This window comes from Hypomesus transpacificus, unplaced genomic scaffold (genome assembly GCF_021917145.1).
Source record: "Hypomesus transpacificus isolate Combined female unplaced genomic scaffold, fHypTra1 scaffold_52, whole genome shotgun sequence".
Lineage (NCBI taxonomy): Eukaryota > Metazoa > Chordata > Actinopteri > Osmeriformes > Osmeridae > Hypomesus > Hypomesus transpacificus.
In genome coordinates, this window is record NW_025814031.1 from 439,231 (window position 1) to 458,577 (window position 19,347).

The following is a 19,347-nucleotide window of genomic DNA, read 5'->3' on the forward strand; positions in this document are numbered from 1 at the left end:
ACATACGTAGCAAACAAAGTGATCGTGTCAAACGCACCCTTTTTTCAGATTTTATTCAGTGATAAATCATTTGCAGTGATCAAGGGCTTTCTGCGTTAAGTCTAACCAAGGCAAGACACAATTTATAGGGGAGGCGTTGCCATGGCTGGACACAAAATAATAACAATAGGTTGAATAACAAAAAATAAAATAAAAGAATAGGGTAAGAAGTTCTCTTTTTTTATGTTTGGGGTGCTTCTTCTGCTATTGGTTAAACTGTTCAATACAAGGTGTTTCAGAACAAGGCCGTAGCCATGGAGATAACATTGGGGGGGACGAATAATTGTTTTTAATGATAATTTTGGACAGCGTGCGTGACTGCCTGTTGTAGCGTAGCACATTTATATTTTTACATCAATATATTGGGGGGGACGTTTTGACCAGATTTGAATATTGGGGGGGATGTGTCCTATTATGATTACGGCCTTGTTTCAGAATACAGAATAGAACAGAACAGAATAGTCTCCCTACAAACAAACTTGTCATGGCACAAGATCACTGGGTGATCTGAGGAGTTCTCTCTCTCTTTCTTCCTTTTCTCCACCTTAATCACCTGCTCCTTGGAATCAGGGCTGTGGAGCGAGACATAGGGGGCACACCTGCGATCACTATCCCATTCCAAGACAGCTGGGTTGCCACCACTTGCCAGCGCCCTACCACTTACCCAAGGCATCCTACGAGGTGTGGGGTGGGGGTTGGAAAGGTCAGACAATGAGGTCCAATCCAGACCCCTTTTTCTTCCTACTTCAGTGGATAGTGTATGGTGGAGGATGTACACACAAAAGGAGTGATAAACAAAACAACACAACTAAATTAGCTAAAGAAGCCAAGGATAGCAACATGGTTGTGGTGGCAACAGTTCTTTTTTGTAGTGGGGGGAAGGAAGGAGAAGGCAGAGAAATGGGTCGGGATGTTTCAGGGAGAGTAGTCAGAGTGAGCCAAATGCACATGATGATGTCACAGTGCCGGTCACCTGGAAACGGTTTGGGGGGGAGAGTAGCTTTCATCTACCTCCCTTTTTCTCAGACTCCCTCACTTTCTCCATCACCATGCCAAACCACACAGTGCAACATCAGGTAAGAAGGTTTCAGTTAAATGACGCTGAGTTGGATAGACTCTGTGGTGCTCAGTCCCCCTTCTCTTCTGCTCCTCCATGTTATCTCTCCTTCTCTATCACGCCTACTTCTCCACTCAGTGTCTTTACTTTTCGTGGGTTCTTTAAAAAAAGTGTCTTAGGCCATCTTAACCCTCCCCCCCTCTCCCTTCCACCCTTGCAGACCAACAGTCAACTAATCCACCCTTCAGTCCATCCATCTCTCCGTCCAACTGTCTTCCTGTATTCCTGTACGTTTTCCCAAGCCTCCGGGGTGTGTCTCTCCACCCATGATGACAGAGCAGGCTACTCAGCCTGGCAGACACACCTTACCGGCAAACAGGAGTCCCACTATGGTGAAGAAGATGGAGAGGACGAAGAGCACGTAGGAGGAGCCCACAACAGTGTTGTTGGGGAGTTTGTAGGGCTGGCCCCCTACCTCATTGATGTAGAAGCCTATGGGAAAGATGAGTGCCGCCATGCAGAACAGGATCACTGTGAGACAGAGAGAGAGAGACAGAGGGGGGAGGAGACAATTTGCATTTCATGTCAAACAAACATTTGTCAACAAAAAAACATACTTCCTTTAGGCACTGAGACACAAGTCAAGGACAAGAAAAGAGCAAACCGAGTGAAATGGAGTGATAGAGAAAAAGAATCCTACCAGGCAGGACCGACAGGAAGATAAACTGTAGAAAAGAAAGAGAGAATGCAAGGCAGATGAAGAGCAATAAGTGAGTTGGCCCTGTAACAGAAAGAGCCATCTAAAGGGAATGGGAGGTGCCCCGTTGAGGAAGCAAAACACTGTGACATGCATTCGAACCTCTCTCTGCCTCTCTCCCTCCCTCACACACACAGTGTAGAGCATGGCATCGAGACAGGGGCTTTTCTGTAGAGGTCTCACGTTTGAGTTAATTTTCTAATTTACCTATTACATTTTTTTTTTTACATTTTTTACCCCTCCTTGAGTCACCACCTTACCGCGGTGGAGGGGTTTGCGTGTCCTAGTGATCCTGGAAGCTATGTTGTCGGGGGCTTCATGCCCCTGGTAGGGTCACCCAAGGCAAACAGGTTCCAGGTGAAAGACCAGACAAAGCGTGGCTCAAAAAACCAACCATGAAGAAACACAACAATGGTTCTCAGTTGCCCCTGCCCGGAAGCGGGTCACCGGGGCCCCCCCCTGGAGCCAGGCCCGGGGGTGGGGCTCAATGGCGAGCGCCTGGTGGCCGGGCCTTTTCCCATGGGGCCCGGTCGGGCACAGCCCGAAGAGACAACGTGGGACCCTCTTCCAGTGGGCTCACCATCCGCAGGAGGGGTCATGGGGGTCAGGTGCAGTGTGAGACGGGCGGCGGCCGAAGGCAGGGGCCTTGGCGGTCCGATCCTCGGCTGCATAAGCTAGCTTTAGGGACGTGGAACGTCACCTCGCTGGCGGGAAAGGAGCCTGAGCTGGTGCGCGAGGTAGAGAGTTTCCGGCTAGATATAGTCGGCCTCGCCTCGACGCACAGCATAGGCTCCGGAACCAGTCTCCTTGAGAGGGGCTGGACTCTCTTCCACTCTGGAGTTGCCCTTGGTGATAGGCGTCGAGCTGGAGTGGGAATACTGGTTTCCCCTCGGTTCGTCGCCTGTACATTGGGGTTCACCCCGGTGGACGAGAGGGTAGCCTCCCTCCGCCTTTGGGTGGGGGGACGGGTCCTCACTGTCGTTTGTGCTTATGCACCAAATGGCAGCTCAGAGTACCCACCCTTTTTGGAGTCTCTGGGGGGGGTGCTGGAAAGCGCTCCTCCCGGGGATTCCCTCGTCCTCCTGGGGGACTTCAATGCTCATGTGGGCAATGACAGTGAGACCTGGAGGGGCGTGATTGGGAGGAACGGCCCCCCGATCTGAACCTGAGTGGTGTTTTGTTGTTGGACTTCTGTGCTAGACACGGCTTGTCCATAACGAACACCATGTTCAAGCATAAGGGTGTCCATATGTGCACCTGGCACCAGGACACCCGAGGTCTCGGATGATCGACTTTGTAGTCGTGTCATCGGACTTGGGGCCGCATGTCTTGGACACTCGGGTGAGGAGAGGGGCGGAGCTGTCAACTGATCACCACCTGGTGGTGAGTTGGCTTCGATGGTGGGGGAGGACGCCGGTCAGGCCTGGCAGGCCCAAACGTAATGTGAGGGTCTGCTGGGAATGGCTGGCGGAACCCTCTGTTACCCCTTTTCCACCAACGCATTTTGGGAGCCGGTTCGGAGCCGGTGCCTAATCGCGAACCAGTTCTTCCTCTTTCGACAGACTGGGAACCGGAAAAGTGGTTCGTACGTGGTTCGCAACGAGCACCACTTCGGAGCTGGTCTATTTTACGAACCAACAAAGAACCGCTTGGGGCGGGGTTACCGTGACCAACAAAACGCTTTGGCCGCCATTGCAAAGTTTTTACAATTCATATTTCAGCTAAACGGTACTTGTAAATCAGAATCTGAATGAAAATGTCTCGAGATGTAAACATTCGGGATGCGCGCGCAATGTGGCTGCAGAAAACCCGGAAAGGATATAATTTTTAATGGCAAAAGGACCACACGGATAATACAAATAGATAAATGTATAAATACCAAAAAGGTCCAGGAGGACAGCCTTTAAAAGAGAAAGCGATTACCCATTGATCTGTCGCATCAGAATTTTGATTTGGGTCATGAAAGTCTTGAAATTTGAGTGAGAATGTTGCCCGGTACAGACCGCATGGTCGAGTGGCAACCATGTCTTCGTCATGTCACTAAGTTCATAATTTTACAGTTTCACAGTCAATTTTACATTTTAAAAGTCGAGAAAGACAGCTTTCAAGAGATATGGGAATTCTGCTTTTAGCCAGCTGGTCCGATTGTTTTTCTGATTTGTTCAAACTGGCCATGAGTGAGACTGCGTCCCCGTTACATTGTTTTGACGTTAGCCTCAGTCAGACTCGCTCACTGGCAGTGTGCACAATGTTGTGATTCACTCAATTTTACACCAGAAACGTCAGGGAGGACTGCCTAATGTAGATACGAGCCTGATGAAGATAGCCAGCTTCTCGGATTTCTTTAACCAAGCCTTTTTAATTCGTCATTTGCCTGAGAAAGCGACCTCCGTTTGCCAGGCTAGTTTTGGCTGATCACTTGGTCAGGCTATTTAAGGGTATCGGGGTCAAGTGAATTTTGTGCATAGACAAGTGAAACGTAAATGTATTTGTCCATAGGCCAAAAGCCTCAAAAAGTTAATATCAAGCCCTGCAATCCAATGGCCAGAGATATATGATGACCTGATCGACACTCCAAGTGTAATAGACCGGGGAGAAGTTCGTCTTTTACAACCGAAATGCGCATTTGAGACTGCTTTACAGTTGTGTGAGTAGGGTGATAATTGGTCTATACAAATGGCGAGTTGAACAAACACGTCGGATGCGCCATGTTTGGATGCCGATGTAAGTTTGCAAAACCATGAGCAACAGCAGCAAAGAAACGTCCGTCATTGTTGATGTTGTGTTTGGCGCTACCGCGCTAGCGTTGCTGGGAAATATGAGACGTATACAGTGACGTAATGACGTGGCTCTGTGGTGGCTCTCGCCCGTGGAAAAGCAAACCGGTTCTTAGTAAGCTCCGTTCTTGAACCAGCTCTGAACTGGCTCTAGCACCAGCTCCGAACTAGCTCCCGGTTCACTTTGGTGGAAAGGGGGTATTTCAGAAGGAGCTTCAACTCCCACCTCCGGGAGAGCTTCGATCATGTCTCGGGGGGGGGGGCGGGGACATTTAGTCCGAACGGGCCATGTTCCGGGCCTCCATTGTTGAAGCGGCTGACCGGAGCTGCGGCCGCAAGGCGGTTGGTGCATGTCGCGGCGGTAACCGCGACAGACCGGGGGTGGTGGTTCCCCTCTTTAAAAAAGGGGACCGGAGGGTGTGCTCCAACTTTAGGGGGATCACACTCCTCAGCCTTCTTAGGAAAGTCTATTCAGGGGTCCTGGAGAGGAGGGTCCGTCGGATTGTCGAACCTCGGATTCAGGAGGAGCAATGTGGTTTTCGTCCTGGCCGTGGAACAGTGGACCAGCTTTATACCCTCCGCAGAGTCCTGGAGGGTACATGGGAGTTTGCCCAACCAGTCTACACATGTTTTGTGGATTTGGAAAAGGCGTTCAACCGTGTCCCTCGGGGGCTCATGTGGGGGGTGCTCCGAGAGTACGGGGTACCGGATTCCCTGATCGGGGCTGTCCGGTCCCTGTACGACCGGTGCCAGAGTTTGGTCCGCATTGCCGGTAGTAAGTCGAACTTGTTTCTGGTGAGGGTTGGACTCCGCCAGGGCTGCCCTATGTCACCGATTCTGTTCATTACCTATATGGACAGAATTTTCTAGGCGCAGCCAGGGTGTTGAGGGGGTCCGGTTTGGTGACCTCAGGATCAGGTCGCTGCTTTTTGCGGATGATGTGGTCCTGTTGGCTTCATCGGGCCGTGACCTTCAGCTCTCACTGGAGCGGTTCGCAACCGAATGTGAAGCGGCTGGGATGTGGAGTGGAAGTTTTTGCAGACAATCAATCGTTTAAGCTGAAGTCGGGTGAAGTATAGAGTTAATGTTTATTTGACGTAGGTTTAAACATAATAACGTTACCAACATAACTTCATCAGCACACAAACATAAGACAATAACACAAAGACAATTCCATACAGCTCCATCTAGCATTCTAGAATGGAACCGGGAGAATCCAGCCCACCAGCACTACCCAGCTGATGGCCCTGAACCCCCCAGAACATTCTTCAACAGACCAATTTATAGATACGACAGTTCTCAAAGGTCATTGGCCCATCCTACAGACAGGAAGCTATACTAAATCTCTTCTGTCATTGGTTAAATCCTTAGAACAATACAGTTGAATCCACATTTTCTTCAGACCAACTGTCTCTTCCCCCCAGGTGACAAGAACCCTTTTAGGTCACCCAGACTTCACGTCTCTTAGACTTCATGTCTCCTAGTTAGGTGTTATAAAACTACAGGTGGCATCTCTACCAAATGGAGTTGAATTAACATACATTGTATCAAGCTTCTTCCTAAAACACATTCATTGTACATAGGCCCAAAATTTCTTTCACATTTCCACACTTTTTCTTTTTGTACAATTAATGTCAACCAACAGTAAACTGTTTTTTCAAAAACAAAAATCCAGCTTCAATACAATTCCTAATCAGGATACAAAATGTAATTGTGTAGTTGTCGTCTCTCGTTGTGTGTGCGCATGTGTTAGGCAATTACCCTTCCATAGTATCAATTTTGAAACTGCAATTCCTTCCTTCGCCACCATCGCTGTTGATTCTGTCTGTAATCTGTGACAAATGCCGTTGCCATTTTCCCCTGTCTCTCTGGACACTCACGAAACCCCAGCCTTGATCTTTCCGATCCAAGCGCTGTCTTTCTGGCAATTTTGCACACATTGTTCAACAGACGGAGGACTAGCACATTCGGAAGAAAAAATTATGTGTATTTTATGGATTAGTTCTTTTCTTATACTCCTCGTTGTTTCAAACAAACATTTAACACAAACTTATACAATTTCCTCACTTTATCTTTAACTTCTCTTTCCTCACATAAAAGAGAAGTCGGGATTCAAATTCAACATGGAAACCACCACATCAGATTAGCCGTTTACACATCCATCTCAGTTCTGGTCGACAATCTACAACTTGTCAATTTGGTTAGGATTTATTAACCAATGTTTGCCACGCATTGGTCCACCACCAAACTAAGAATTAATCATAACACACACATCTCAGTAGCAATAAACTCATGCAGAACTCGTAACCCCTAATGGGACTCAAGATCCTTTGTACGACTTCAATGCAAAGGGTCTCGAACCCTTTAACATGTATTAGTATACTTTAGTAATTAAATGACTTCAATAGACCTAGATAGCTCATACAATTCCCTAAAATATCGCAATAACATGTATTTGTGAGAAAATAAAAAAATTGGTAACTAGATATGACAATTTCAACCAATCCATTCACAGATCAGCCACTGTGAATTTCAAGAACATTCCACATTACCCACACACTCATCCACATACCCATGGATGGACAACCATATGCACAATGCATATGACAACTGGCGAAGAAACATAAACTGGCCACATCTGCAGCTTTGAACAACATCAAAGACTTAACACAGACCACAACTGCATCTTTGAACTACTCAAAGACTAAACAGAGGATTTACAGTAGGAATGTAGCAATATCACAATTTGGACCCGAATTGAGATAGAATTGCACATCAATTTATCAGACTAAAATTGTACCAATCAAACAAAACCCCATCAAATTCAACAACAATTTCAACCTCACCACAACTTCACTCAAAGTAATCGATCTCAGTAACTGACCACTTTCCCCTATTCAAAATGCCGCATTGAACCACCTGACCCTGAGGAAGAATCCCGTTCTTGCCACTCACGAGTCCAGGTCGCACTTCAATGAGCATCCGGATGCCCCCTCCAAAACTGTCATGGAAGTTTTTGCAGACAATCAATCGTTTAAGCTGAAGTCTGGTGAAGTATAGAGTTAATGTTTATTTGACGTAGGTTTGAACATAATAACGTTACCAACATAACATCATCAGCACAAAAAACATAAGACAATAACACAAAGACAATTCCATACAGCTCCATCTAGCATTCTAGAATGGAACCGGGAGAATCCAGCCCACCAGCACTACCCAGCTGATGGCCCTGAACCCCCCAGAACATTCTTCAACAGACCATTTTATAGATACGACGGTTCTCAAAAGTCATTGGTCCATCCTACAGACCTGAAGCTATACCAAATCTCTTCTGTCATTGGTTAAATCCTTAGAACAATACAGTTGAATCCACATTTTCTTCAGACCAACTGTCTCTTCCCCCCAGGTGACAAGAACTCTTTCAGGTCACCCAGACTTCACGTCTCTTAGACTTCATGTCTCCTAGTTAGGTGTTATAAAACTACAGGTGGCATCTCTACCAAATGGAGTTGAATTAACATACATTGTATCAAGCTTCTTCCTAAAACATATTCATTGTACATAGGCCCAAAATTTCTTTCACACATTTCTGTGAGGGGGTCTGCTCCCATTGATAATCAACCAATTAGAATACAGACGCCCACGTGTGAAAGCAACACAGCTAAGAAGGGCTGCTTGTTGATCTGAACAGAGTAGGAAGTGCGCTTTCTTCACTGAATTCCTGTCTGAAAGGAGGCGGGTTGAGTGTGCAAAGATAGTGAATGGCAGAGATGGCATTCGACTTCCGAATCAATGAGCCTCGGGGACCAGCAAAATCATGACACAATCACATGCACCAGGTAGCTTCTACCTGACTCATTATTGCTGGTCTAGTCTAAAACGAAGACAGAGAGGGGGGGGGCAGAGGGAGAGCAGGAAACGGGCCCTGTGATAAACTACAACAATGGACTACAAGAATAAATGGCATGGTCATGTAAATCTGGAAAGTGTCATTTTGTAGTTACAAGTCACTTACTGCCGGTGAAGGCGATCCAGCGTGCGTACTTAGTGGCCTCTCGCCGCCAGTGCGATGCCACCAGCAGGCCGCAGGTGACGGTGAGGGAGATGATGCCCATGATAATGAAGAAGAGCGTGGTGACCCATTCTGGCGGCAGCCGTGGGGGAATGCATGTGCGGTCGCGCCCATGGATGGTCTGGCACTGTCGGACCAGGCCCACCGTCAGCGCACCTGGAGAGAGGGTAGGAGAGGGAGAAAGAAAGTAAGATTTGACAAGTCATTAGTGTTGGGTATCACATGTTCCACACATGCTTGCTTGTACTGATTACTACAATGCCAAATGCCAGAACTTGTCCTGGGGTGCGTTTCCCGAACACATTTTCAAGAGACACTTTAGCTACTTTAGCTACGGCCCGTAAAACTAAGATTCGTTGTACGATGGATTTTACGATCAACTTAGGCTTACGACTAGTGCTGTCAAACGATAAAAATATTTTATCGCAATTAATCGCATCAATGTCATGGTTAACTCGCGATTAATCTCAAATCTTTATCTATTCTAAATATCCCTTGATTTCTTTTAGTCCAATAATTTTTTCTCATTTTAATGCTCTTATCAACATGGAAAAGTGGATCGTATTGCTTGGTGCAAATGTTTTTTTTAATTGAAAACAACATTGCAATCGTCTGGCTTTGACGAGGAGGCGGAGAATTCGGATCAGCTGTGTGCTTGGCCATCAAGTGGTATTTCAGACTGGACGTGCTGCGATGATAGCTCTTGATTTGCTCTTGTCGATGGGACCATTTGGCAACTTTTTAATAGTAACTTTCCTTTCAGAATCCTATTGGCATCCATTTAGGCGTCTCACGCTCGCCATCCACTCAAAACGTAACGTTAGCCAATACTCTTTAGCCGGTTCGCAAGCCCAAACAAGTGTGTGGTGTGCCTGTTGTTTTGTTTCCGGTCTAGCTAGATCCGGTGTGGTGTTGTACTTTTTCTAACGTCAGTAGTTGTTGCAACAGCATGTGAAAAAAACTACAACGATTGCTAGGCCAAAAAGCGTTAATCGCGCGATAAAAAATTGACACCGTTAAAATGGGTTTGCGTTAGCGCCGTTAATAACGCGTTAAACTGACAGCACTATTTGCGACGCTTTCGGGATACGCAGCCCTGATCGTTTTTGTCATATAACTGGAACACACAAACACACACCCACACGTCAGTCTGATACACAGAAAGCACACCTTGTCTAAATATGACTTACCAGTAGGTTAGAAGAACTCTCCCCCCCAAAAAAAATCCAGCTTTCAAAGTTCCATTAACTTAAGAAACAACATGAGCCCTTATAAGTCAAAGCCAGCTAAAGAGCTCCGCTAAGGAACAGAGCCAGTGTTCTCTACCCTAGTCTGATCTTCTTATTGATGATCCCCAAAACACCCCAGAGCACCAGGCCAACACAGAGAGATGTCTTATCACAGTGCTCAGGGTGGGACAGACAACATGATCCTACACACTGAATTGCAGTCTTACATGCATCCACGCAGTGCAGTCTGAGGGGGAAGGGGGGAGAGAAATATAGCTGGGCTTCAGGCTTAAGAAGTGGAGAGATAAAGAGAGCAGGGAAAGAGCAGGGGATTTGACTAGTTTAGAGAGATAGTGAAGTGGCAAAGACACTCGTCGCTGACAAAGCCTTCGGAGTCTGGCACTGTGCCTCCACTGACACCAAAGAGATCTAAGGGTGACTCAGAGCCTGCGAGCAGCTCCACTCTGCAGCCCACTGGGCCCAATTATGTCAGAGGTTTAGACCTTCTCACACCCAGCGCTAACGCCTTCCTGTCAATAATCAAATCAATGATCAATAAAATTACACATCTGGATAAATACCAAGAACTTATTCATAGCTAGCATGTGTTTCCTTAGCATTCATGTTCATTACACTACCCGTAGACGTAGATATGTCACAAAGTATACACGGTCAACTTCCAACCTTCACTACCTATCCAGATCTTCTCCACCTGTCCTTTCTCTTTCTGTAGGGCTCTGGAACTGCCAATCTGCTGTGAACAAGACAGACTTCATCCCAGCGTTTGCAACCCAGGCTTCGCTTCATGCCCTTGCACTGACGGAGAAATGGATCCAGAGAACACTGCAACCCCAGCTGCTCTCTCCGTCAACCACTCCTTCACTCACAACTGGTTTGCTTCATTCCCCACATATTAAATACACATCCAGACCACTCTCTGTTACTGCCAAATCATTTGAACACCATTTTGTGATGCTAACTGATCCTATCAAAGCATGCTTAATTGTTCTTTATCACCCACCAGGACCGCTAGCCGACTTTGTGGAGGAGCTGGACATGCTCCTCAGCGTCCTCCTGAATGATGAAACCCCCCTAATAGTCCTTGGGGACTTCAACATCCACCTCCAAGGACTTCTTGTCTCTCCTCACCTTCTTTGACCTGATGCTGCTGAGCACACCGGCGAACCACAAGGCAGGCAAACAGATAGATCTCATCCTGACACGTAACTGTATCACTGACTTAACCTCTGTAACCCCACTGCACATTTCTGATCACTACTATCCAATTCTCTGTCTTTCTCCCTCCAACTCCTCCTACTTCCCCTCCCCTCAACTGCTCGAACTGCACAGGGATCTTCTACGCTACGGTATAGTCAATGTTAGCTAGACTCTAGCTGATCTGCTGATCTGAACAGCTAGATAGGATAGCGAAAACACCTAGACTGCAGGCATGTAAACTAGTTTAGCTTGCTAATGCAAGAGCATAGGTAGAATGTGCGTGATGATTTAGCCTAGTTTATTGGCAATGGGGATAACGTTATTTCATGTTCCTGACTTCCTTTTTCAAACAGGTTATTCAAATAAATAACCTGTGTTGTTATGTAAATCTACAATTCAAGATGCTTGTTTGTCCAGATCAATTTTTCAGCAAGATAGCTAGAACTAACTGAAGCTGAGTTGAATCACGATAGTTTGTCTGCTAAGCTGTAGTGCTAATGTTACCCACCTAAGGTGATACTGTTTGCTTCGACAACAGCAGTGGCAACCACTAACGTAATAATTTCAAATTATATCTAGTCAATCTGTTGAAAACAGTGCTGTGTAGACACGCAGTAGATTTATTTGTACGTTTTTATTTCCAGTCTCCAACTTTGTTGTTTCAGTGAGTGCTGTGGCCGTGTTGCGTCTTTGCTCCGTAGTTTCACCTGTTGTAAACCAACCAATCAGCGCGCAGCTGATCTATATATTCATGAACATACCCTAAAAGGAGAAAACCTAGTGTTTTTTCCCGGGAAAATTTCACAGGATGTATCAGGGGGCATAGAACAGCACCCGGGCCATTTTCAGGCCAACCAATGTTACATATCCTATTCGGAGACCTTAAGGAACAGTGTGAAACCAAAAACCCAGTCAATCACCCCTTTAACAAAAAAGATTTATATTTCTGTCTGCAATACCGCTCTCAGCCTCTACGCAACTTCGGCGCTCTCACGCTTACCAGGCATAGACAGTAGAAGAAAGCACGCGCAGCGATTGACTGGTTGGGCAACCCTGGATACCGGATGCTTAACGGTGTGTTTTTCGCCTGGAAGTCTCTAGAAATCTGGCACCTTATAGACCAGGGGTACTCAATTAGAAACTCAAAAGGTCCACTCACCAAATTTCCATTCAGTCGAGGGTCCGGAACGGACCATGGTTTACTTTTCTTGCCCTTACCTCTCCCATTCAAAATTGACTTATGTTTAGGCACAGTGCCCATAACCCTGGGCATCTTTCTCCCATAGACCAGAGTTCGGGGGGTACTTTTGTTTAGTGTCTATGTTTTGTGTCATAGTGACGTTTCACGTTAGCTCTACCACTTTTGACAAGGGCAAACATGTCATTGCAGATTAAACACGCGATTTTTCGGAATCAACTTTTCTATGGAGCTAGAAAGCTGACAAAAGTATCTGAATTTGAATATGAAAAATCTGAAATATTTGTGTGTCGAATTTCATAAAACTGAAATATTGTGCTGTTGAATATATAATATCTGAATTATTTGTATGCCGAATTTAATCAAACTGAATTATTTTGATCCAAAAATACAAATTTCTAAAATTCAGATTGCAGGAATTCAGGTTCTTGAAATTCAGATTGCAGGGATTCAGATTCTTGAAATTCAGATTGCTGAAATTCAGATTGCTGAAATTCAGATTCTTGAAATTCTGATTGCTGAAATTCAGATTCTTGAAATTCAGATTGCTGAAATTCAGATTGCTGAAATTCAGACTGCGGAAATTCAGATTCAGATTTTGTCTGAACTAGGCCAAAGGTGAAACAGCTTGCCTTCACAGGGAAAAGTAGACGATTTCAGAACGACCGAATCTAGACATTCTCTAACCGAATTTTACCCCAGAACAAAAGCTAAGAGTTGCTCGTTGGAGGAAGAGTATGGAGCAAGTGCTTATGAAACTTGTAAAAACTTGTGTCTTCTCCTCTGCCAAAATCGGCAGTTACTGTTACCAAGTGAGTCGAGATAGAGTCAGAGAGCGGCGGAGACCGATGGAAGACGCGGAACAACTGGCAAAGCTATAGCCTTTATATTTATGTTCCGTTGTTCTCTTTTCTGTGTTGGAGTTCTTTTAAGAGCTTGATGGCATCAACATCCAGCCTGATATAAAATGATGAACTTCAATTGTGTCTCTTAATTATAATACCCACACAGAAAATCCAGGTTGAATCAAGTCACGCTAGCTAGCTACTGTATTACTTATAGCCAATTTTGGATGGTCAAGCATATTTTTCATTGTCTCCTTATTCCTATCAAAGTCAATGTTCAGCCTAGTTATCTATGGTTAACAGGATATATCTGTAGTGCGGCCGGGTGTGATTGGATTCATCGTCCACACGTCGTCTGGAAATCAGTTTCGATCAAATGCCAACGATCTCCATACTAGATCTTGCCGACGTATCTTATACACATCGGGACTTATGTGTGCTATCCCAGATAGCCTACGTATGTGTGATCTGGGTATTCCTCCAACTAGCAACTCAGTTTGTTCTGAGGTAAAGTTCGGTCGTTCTGAAATCGTCTACTTTTTCCTGTGAAAACAAGCTGTTTCACCTTTGGCCTAGTTCAGACAAAATCTGAATCTGAATTTCCGCAATCTGAATTTCCGCAATCTGAATTTCAAGAATCTAAATTCCAGCAATCTGAATTTTAGAAATTTGTATTTTTGGATCAAAATAATTCAGTTTTATTAAATTCGGCATACAAATAATTAAGATATTATATATTCAACAGCACAATATTTCAATTTTATGAAATTCGACACACAATTATTTCAGATTTTTCATATTCAAATTCAGATACTTTTGTCAGCTTTCTAGCTCCATACTTTTCGCTGGGTTTTGTCCCGCCATTATTTTTGCTAAGGAAGAACAGGTAGGCTAGCTACCATTAGCAAATCGATTAGCCTGCGTTGTTGTGAATGACAAACACAACCTGCGTGACCCACAGAGGTTGCGGCCAACGTTGGGTGAGTGAGTTGTCATGGTGATTGCTATTACAGCTCCTGATTGGATCTTTGGATTGGACACAGAAGATAGAAACCACATCTAGTAGAAAAACCATAGACATAATAAATGGCGTACAGGCTATAAAAATGTGCCGGTTAAAATGGAAACATTCCGTCATAATGAATCAACTCCATTGGCTAATAATATATCGGCTAAAGGTCCGGGTCCGGATAGGAAGCCGCCTGGGTCCGGACTCGGGCCGCGGTCCGCCATTTAGTGACCCCTGTTATAGACCAATTATCACCCTACGTCACACAACTGTCAAGCAGGCTCAACTGCGCATGTCGGTTGCAAAAGACGAACTTCTCTCCGGTCTATTACACTTGGAGTGTTGATCAGGTCATCATATATCTCTGGCCACTGGATTGCAGGGCTTGATATTAACTTTTTGAGGCTCTTGGCCTTTGGACAAATACATTTACGTTTCACTTTTCTATTCACAAAAGTCAATTGATCCCGATACCCTTAAATAGCCTGACCAAGTGATCGGGCAAAACTAGCCTGGCTAACGGAGGTCGCTTTCTCAGGCAAATGACCAATGAAACAGGCTTGATTAAAGAAATCCGAGAAGCTGGCCATCTTCATCAGGCTCGTATCTACATTAGGCAGTCCTCCCTGACGTTTTCTGGTGTATAATGGTGAAATACAACATTGTGCACACTGTCAGTGAGCGAGTCTGACTGAGGCTAACGTCAAAACAATGTAACGGGGACACAGTTTCACTCAGATTGCCAGTTTAATCAAATCAGAAAAATAATCGGACCAGCTGGCTAAAAGCAGAATTCGCATATCTCTTGAAAGCTGCCCTGCTTGACTTTTTAAATGTAGAATTGACTGTTAAAGTGTAAAATTATGAACTTTGTGACATTATGTGAAGACATGATTGCCGCTCGACTATGCTGTCTGTACCGGGCGACATTCTCACTCAAATTTCAAGACTTTCGTGACCCAAATCAAAATTCTGATACGACAGATCAATGGGTTATCGCTTTCTCTCTTAAAGGCTGTCCTCCGCGACCTTTTTGGTCTTTTAAAATCTAACTATTTGTATTATCCGTGTGGTCCTTTTGCCATTTAAAATGCTATCCTGAATATTTACAAACAAATAATTGGTCTATTGAACGAAATTAAAAAGAGTGAAAGAGTTCACAGTATCGTTCATCGGGCAGTAGTAAGCTACGTTCAGTTCACATTCACCAAAATTACGAACAAGTTCATGAACTTCCGTTCAATGAACGCGTTCAGGCGCAACACTGGATTTAACCCCTACTGGAGAGTTGTGGGAGACGACGATGATTGGTCAAAGTTGCGTTCAACGTTGCGCTGAATTCGCGGGGAATAGTTGAATTTGCGTGAATTGGTGCAATCGCAATGTCGCAAATTCCTGGAGGGTCTGGTTAGACAAGACAGGAAAGACGTCTGTGTCTTTGCTTTCAATGTCATCAAAAGAGGAGTCACACAAACTATAGGTTTCAAACAGTAGCCTATATTACATTACGCTCTACTGTCAAAATATGTGAATTGAACATGATAGCCTTTGTTAGGCACTTCACAAGTAGCCCTAATCCCATGTAAACATGAGGGGTGGATGTAAAATCTGATTAAGAATAGCCTACCAATCCGTGTACCCTTCGTTCTTTCATTTTTCCGTTCCAAAACCAAATCGGAAAAAAACGAAAAACAAACTTGTTTTTTTGGTTTTTCTGTTTTAAAACCAGAACGGAAAAACAGGGAAAAAGAACAACAGATATCACTAGTTCTGTAGTGGTTTTTCTGTTTCAAAACCAAAAGGGGAAAGGGAAAACAGAAAATCAAGGCATATAAATTCACTTTGTTTGGTTTCCCCCATAAATGCAATGCGTGGAACCTTTTCCGCCAAAATCACCAAAGTCCTATCCTATTCACGACTACATGCTGCTCAAAACGACATGTAAGCAGCCTAACTTCGGCAAATTGATATTCATTTTTGTTATTTATATTATGTCATTACATATGCATGCACTGAAGGACCGACGAATCAGCGTTAAGCATATTCTTCTTCTATTTAAAAAGGGTGTCATAATCTAAATCCCATCCCCTAACATGCCGAATACATGGGCCATATGAAACACATGGACCAAAATGAAAAAATTTGCATGTTTCCGGCCACCCACGTGGCCAGAATTGTGGCAAATGCAACCATGCCCATTCAAAATAATGTTATTATTTATGATGAGGTGTACAGGTGAGTAGGCTACTATACTATGCAAAGCAAAAGTAATATTGTTTCTCTTGGAAAGGAGCACATAGGGATGATTGACAGCTATCACTAACCCCATTTCTGCTTTGTAGGACAGTTTAGCCCTCCTTACCTGTCATCACATGCTTCAGCACTGCAGAGAATCTCACCTTTTCCCCTTTCTCCTCCATGTCACTATATCTAAACTCACATTACCCTTTATCCACAGGGGGTGTCTGCGGACATCACTTACACACAGTACCCCTCTCCGCAATTAGGCACTCTTAGGCATTGGCCAGCTACCAAACCAAACATGCTTAGTATCAACGCTCCATTTAAAACATGCTTTTTAGCGTTCCCTATCAAGCACTGAATTAGTGAATTCGAAATTGTGTTTTGCAAATTATATGCATCTTCAGTCTGTCTGGTCTATGCATTGTATATCATTGAGTCTCATGCATTTAATGGATTTGTGTATGTCTGTTGCACCAACTGGACATGTTATATTAACATATACATTCGTTCCAGATGTGCAGTAGTCAACAATGGGATGTGGGACCAGGTGAGGGTCGACCATGGAAAGGAGTTTTACCTGTGCCTGTACATGCAGGAAATCCTCCCAAAAACAATGAAGCTTGCAGCCATCTTGAACTGTGCACTAGATGCGCCTGCACCTCCACATTCCCACCAGAATTCCACGATCAAAATATTACAATAACGAAACAATCTAAAACTTCATTTTCACGTTTTTCAGTTTTGGTTTTGAAACAGAAAAACCGCTACAGAACAAGTGATTTCTGTTGTTCTTTTCCCCTGTTTTCCGTTCTGGTTTTAAAACAGAAAAACCAAAAAACAAGTTTGTTTTTTGGGTTTTCCGATTTGGTTTTGAAACGAAAAAATGAAAGAACGAAGGGTACACGCATTCCTACCATGCAGTTCTTAATTAAGATTTGGTATTTCCAGTGGTGATGCTAAAATTCAAAACAGATGACACCTAAAGACATTTAACACTTGATCAATTACCTGCAGATTCACCAGTGTTGATCCAATCGGGGTTAGCAATACTAGCGATTGCAAAGATATCCGCAGCCAGAAAGAGACATCCTGATATAATCGTCAACTTATCCATTCTTTTGTTTGAGTCTTGTTTAAAGGTTATATATATCGAAAACGTGATGCAGGAATAACAGGTGCAATCCCGCAAGCTTCAGTGTTTAGATATCAGGTTGTTATCAGTCTACCTCACCTCAATCAAAAGCGATTGTTGTAGAGATTCTGTCATTTTGTCGGTACGTTGACGCAAAGAGGCTTTCCCACCAACAGAACACCCCCCCCCCCCCCCCCCCCCTCTGCTCATGTATATAGTTGAAAGACGTCATGCGAAAATAAATCACTTCATCTCCAAACCTTGCTGTTTTACCCGAATCTTCCTCAGATAGAGCAAAAGGAGCTTGCACAACGTAAGGACCCAAGACTCCAGCCGAATGTGTTCTCTTTCGGATCCGCTCAGTAGCAGCAGCATTTGGTAACTGCGGCTAGCAAGACAACTAGCAGGCTATTTCTCACGTTCGGACTCGATGTTCCGAACAGCGGCCCAAGGGGGGCTTAATGCCCGAATGTGTCCCTTTAAAGCATTTCATATGTAAAAGTCAAACAACCGTGCAACCAAAAAACGGATCTATTCCCTTCACAATATCCTTGTAAATGAAGCTCTAATGTCACCAGTCAGGAAAACGAGAACCAATCCTCCTCTTGCTTCTTCATCCCCGCATCCTTCATCCATAGCATCTGTAGAGTCCACTACGCCGCTAACCTAGCCTACTCGCTCTCCATGCCAATTATAAAACCGCTGTATAAATGCAAATATTACATTTCAAGAACAATAACGATAGGATGTTGCAAGTCGAGCTATCCCCCCATTCGCTTGCTAGCTTTGCCCCCCCCCCCCCCCCCGCTGTTAACGACATAAAGCTGACACCCCCACGCAGTGTTCTACAGATACAACAGCCCTCCTTGGAGCCCTCACACATTAGGTAAGTTCGACTTCATGCAGCGCCGGTGTCGCCTGCAGCCTGGCTGACTTGAAGCAGCCAATGGAATTCTCAGCTTCAAGGCAGCCGGCTGTCGGCGCCGCCGGTGCTGCATGAAGTCACACCTACTGGCGTTCATGAGGCCTCCGCTCTCGTATCGCGAGATATATTCACAAGGGTGGCAGACTACGGTGGCACTTCTGGCATTGTGGGCATCGTTTCATTACAATTCCAAAAAGAAATCTTTGAATGATGAAAAACATAACTGTGAAGGCATACTTTTTATTTCCAAAGGTTCTCATGATTCCACCCAAAGACAGACCAGAATGATTACCTTTTTCATTCAGCTACCTATTGTATATTACGTTTCTTTTCATACATGAGTGGCATGGCAACTATTTGTAGTGTTAGTAATTATCAGCAAGATCTTGCACGTTTTTTTTTTTTTTTTTACTTTGGAACTCAGAGGGATTATTAAATGGCAATAAATCGGGGTACGGATTTAGTCCACACTTCTAATCCTTGTCAAACATTCAGCCGTCGGCTAGTGTATTTATTTGACAGATTTGCCACGTGGTTACATATTATTTAAGTTAAGCTACCAGCAGAGTAATGCTCTGGTAATGCCTGCATGCATGTTGCTTAGAAATGGTATAGGGTCCAATTGCAATGCTCCCTCCTCAGGCCCCTCTAAACCGGAACTCTCTCCTCAGGCCCCTGAAGCCGGAACTCTCTCCTCAGGCCACTTTTTTCATGTGTATCCGAGGTGTTAGCGCCACCGCTGGTCGGAGGATACTGTAGGCTATTTATATTAATAGGCTAACTTACATTGAACTTCGGTTTTAGCATTAGTCAATAGTGTTTAACATAGCGGAAATTAGCATTGC

At 44.6% G+C, this 19,347-nt stretch overlaps 1 protein-coding gene across 1 annotated transcript; it reads right to left on the reverse strand.

Annotated features, from left to right (window-relative positions):
- Positions 1–405: 405 nt before the first annotated feature.
- mosmoa (modulator of smoothened a) lies at positions 406–17,764 on the reverse strand. Its single transcript, XM_047017367.1, has 3 exons — positions 17,454–17,764; positions 8,646–8,858; positions 406–1,627 (listed from the first exon to the last, which is right to left on the reverse strand). The coding sequence occupies exons 1-3, from the start codon at positions 17,557–17,559 to the stop codon at positions 1,443–1,445; spliced, it is 504 nt and encodes a 167-aa protein (XP_046873323.1). The 5' UTR covers positions 17,560–17,764; the 3' UTR covers positions 406–1,442.
- Between the last annotated feature and the right edge of the window lie 1,583 nt (positions 17,765–19,347).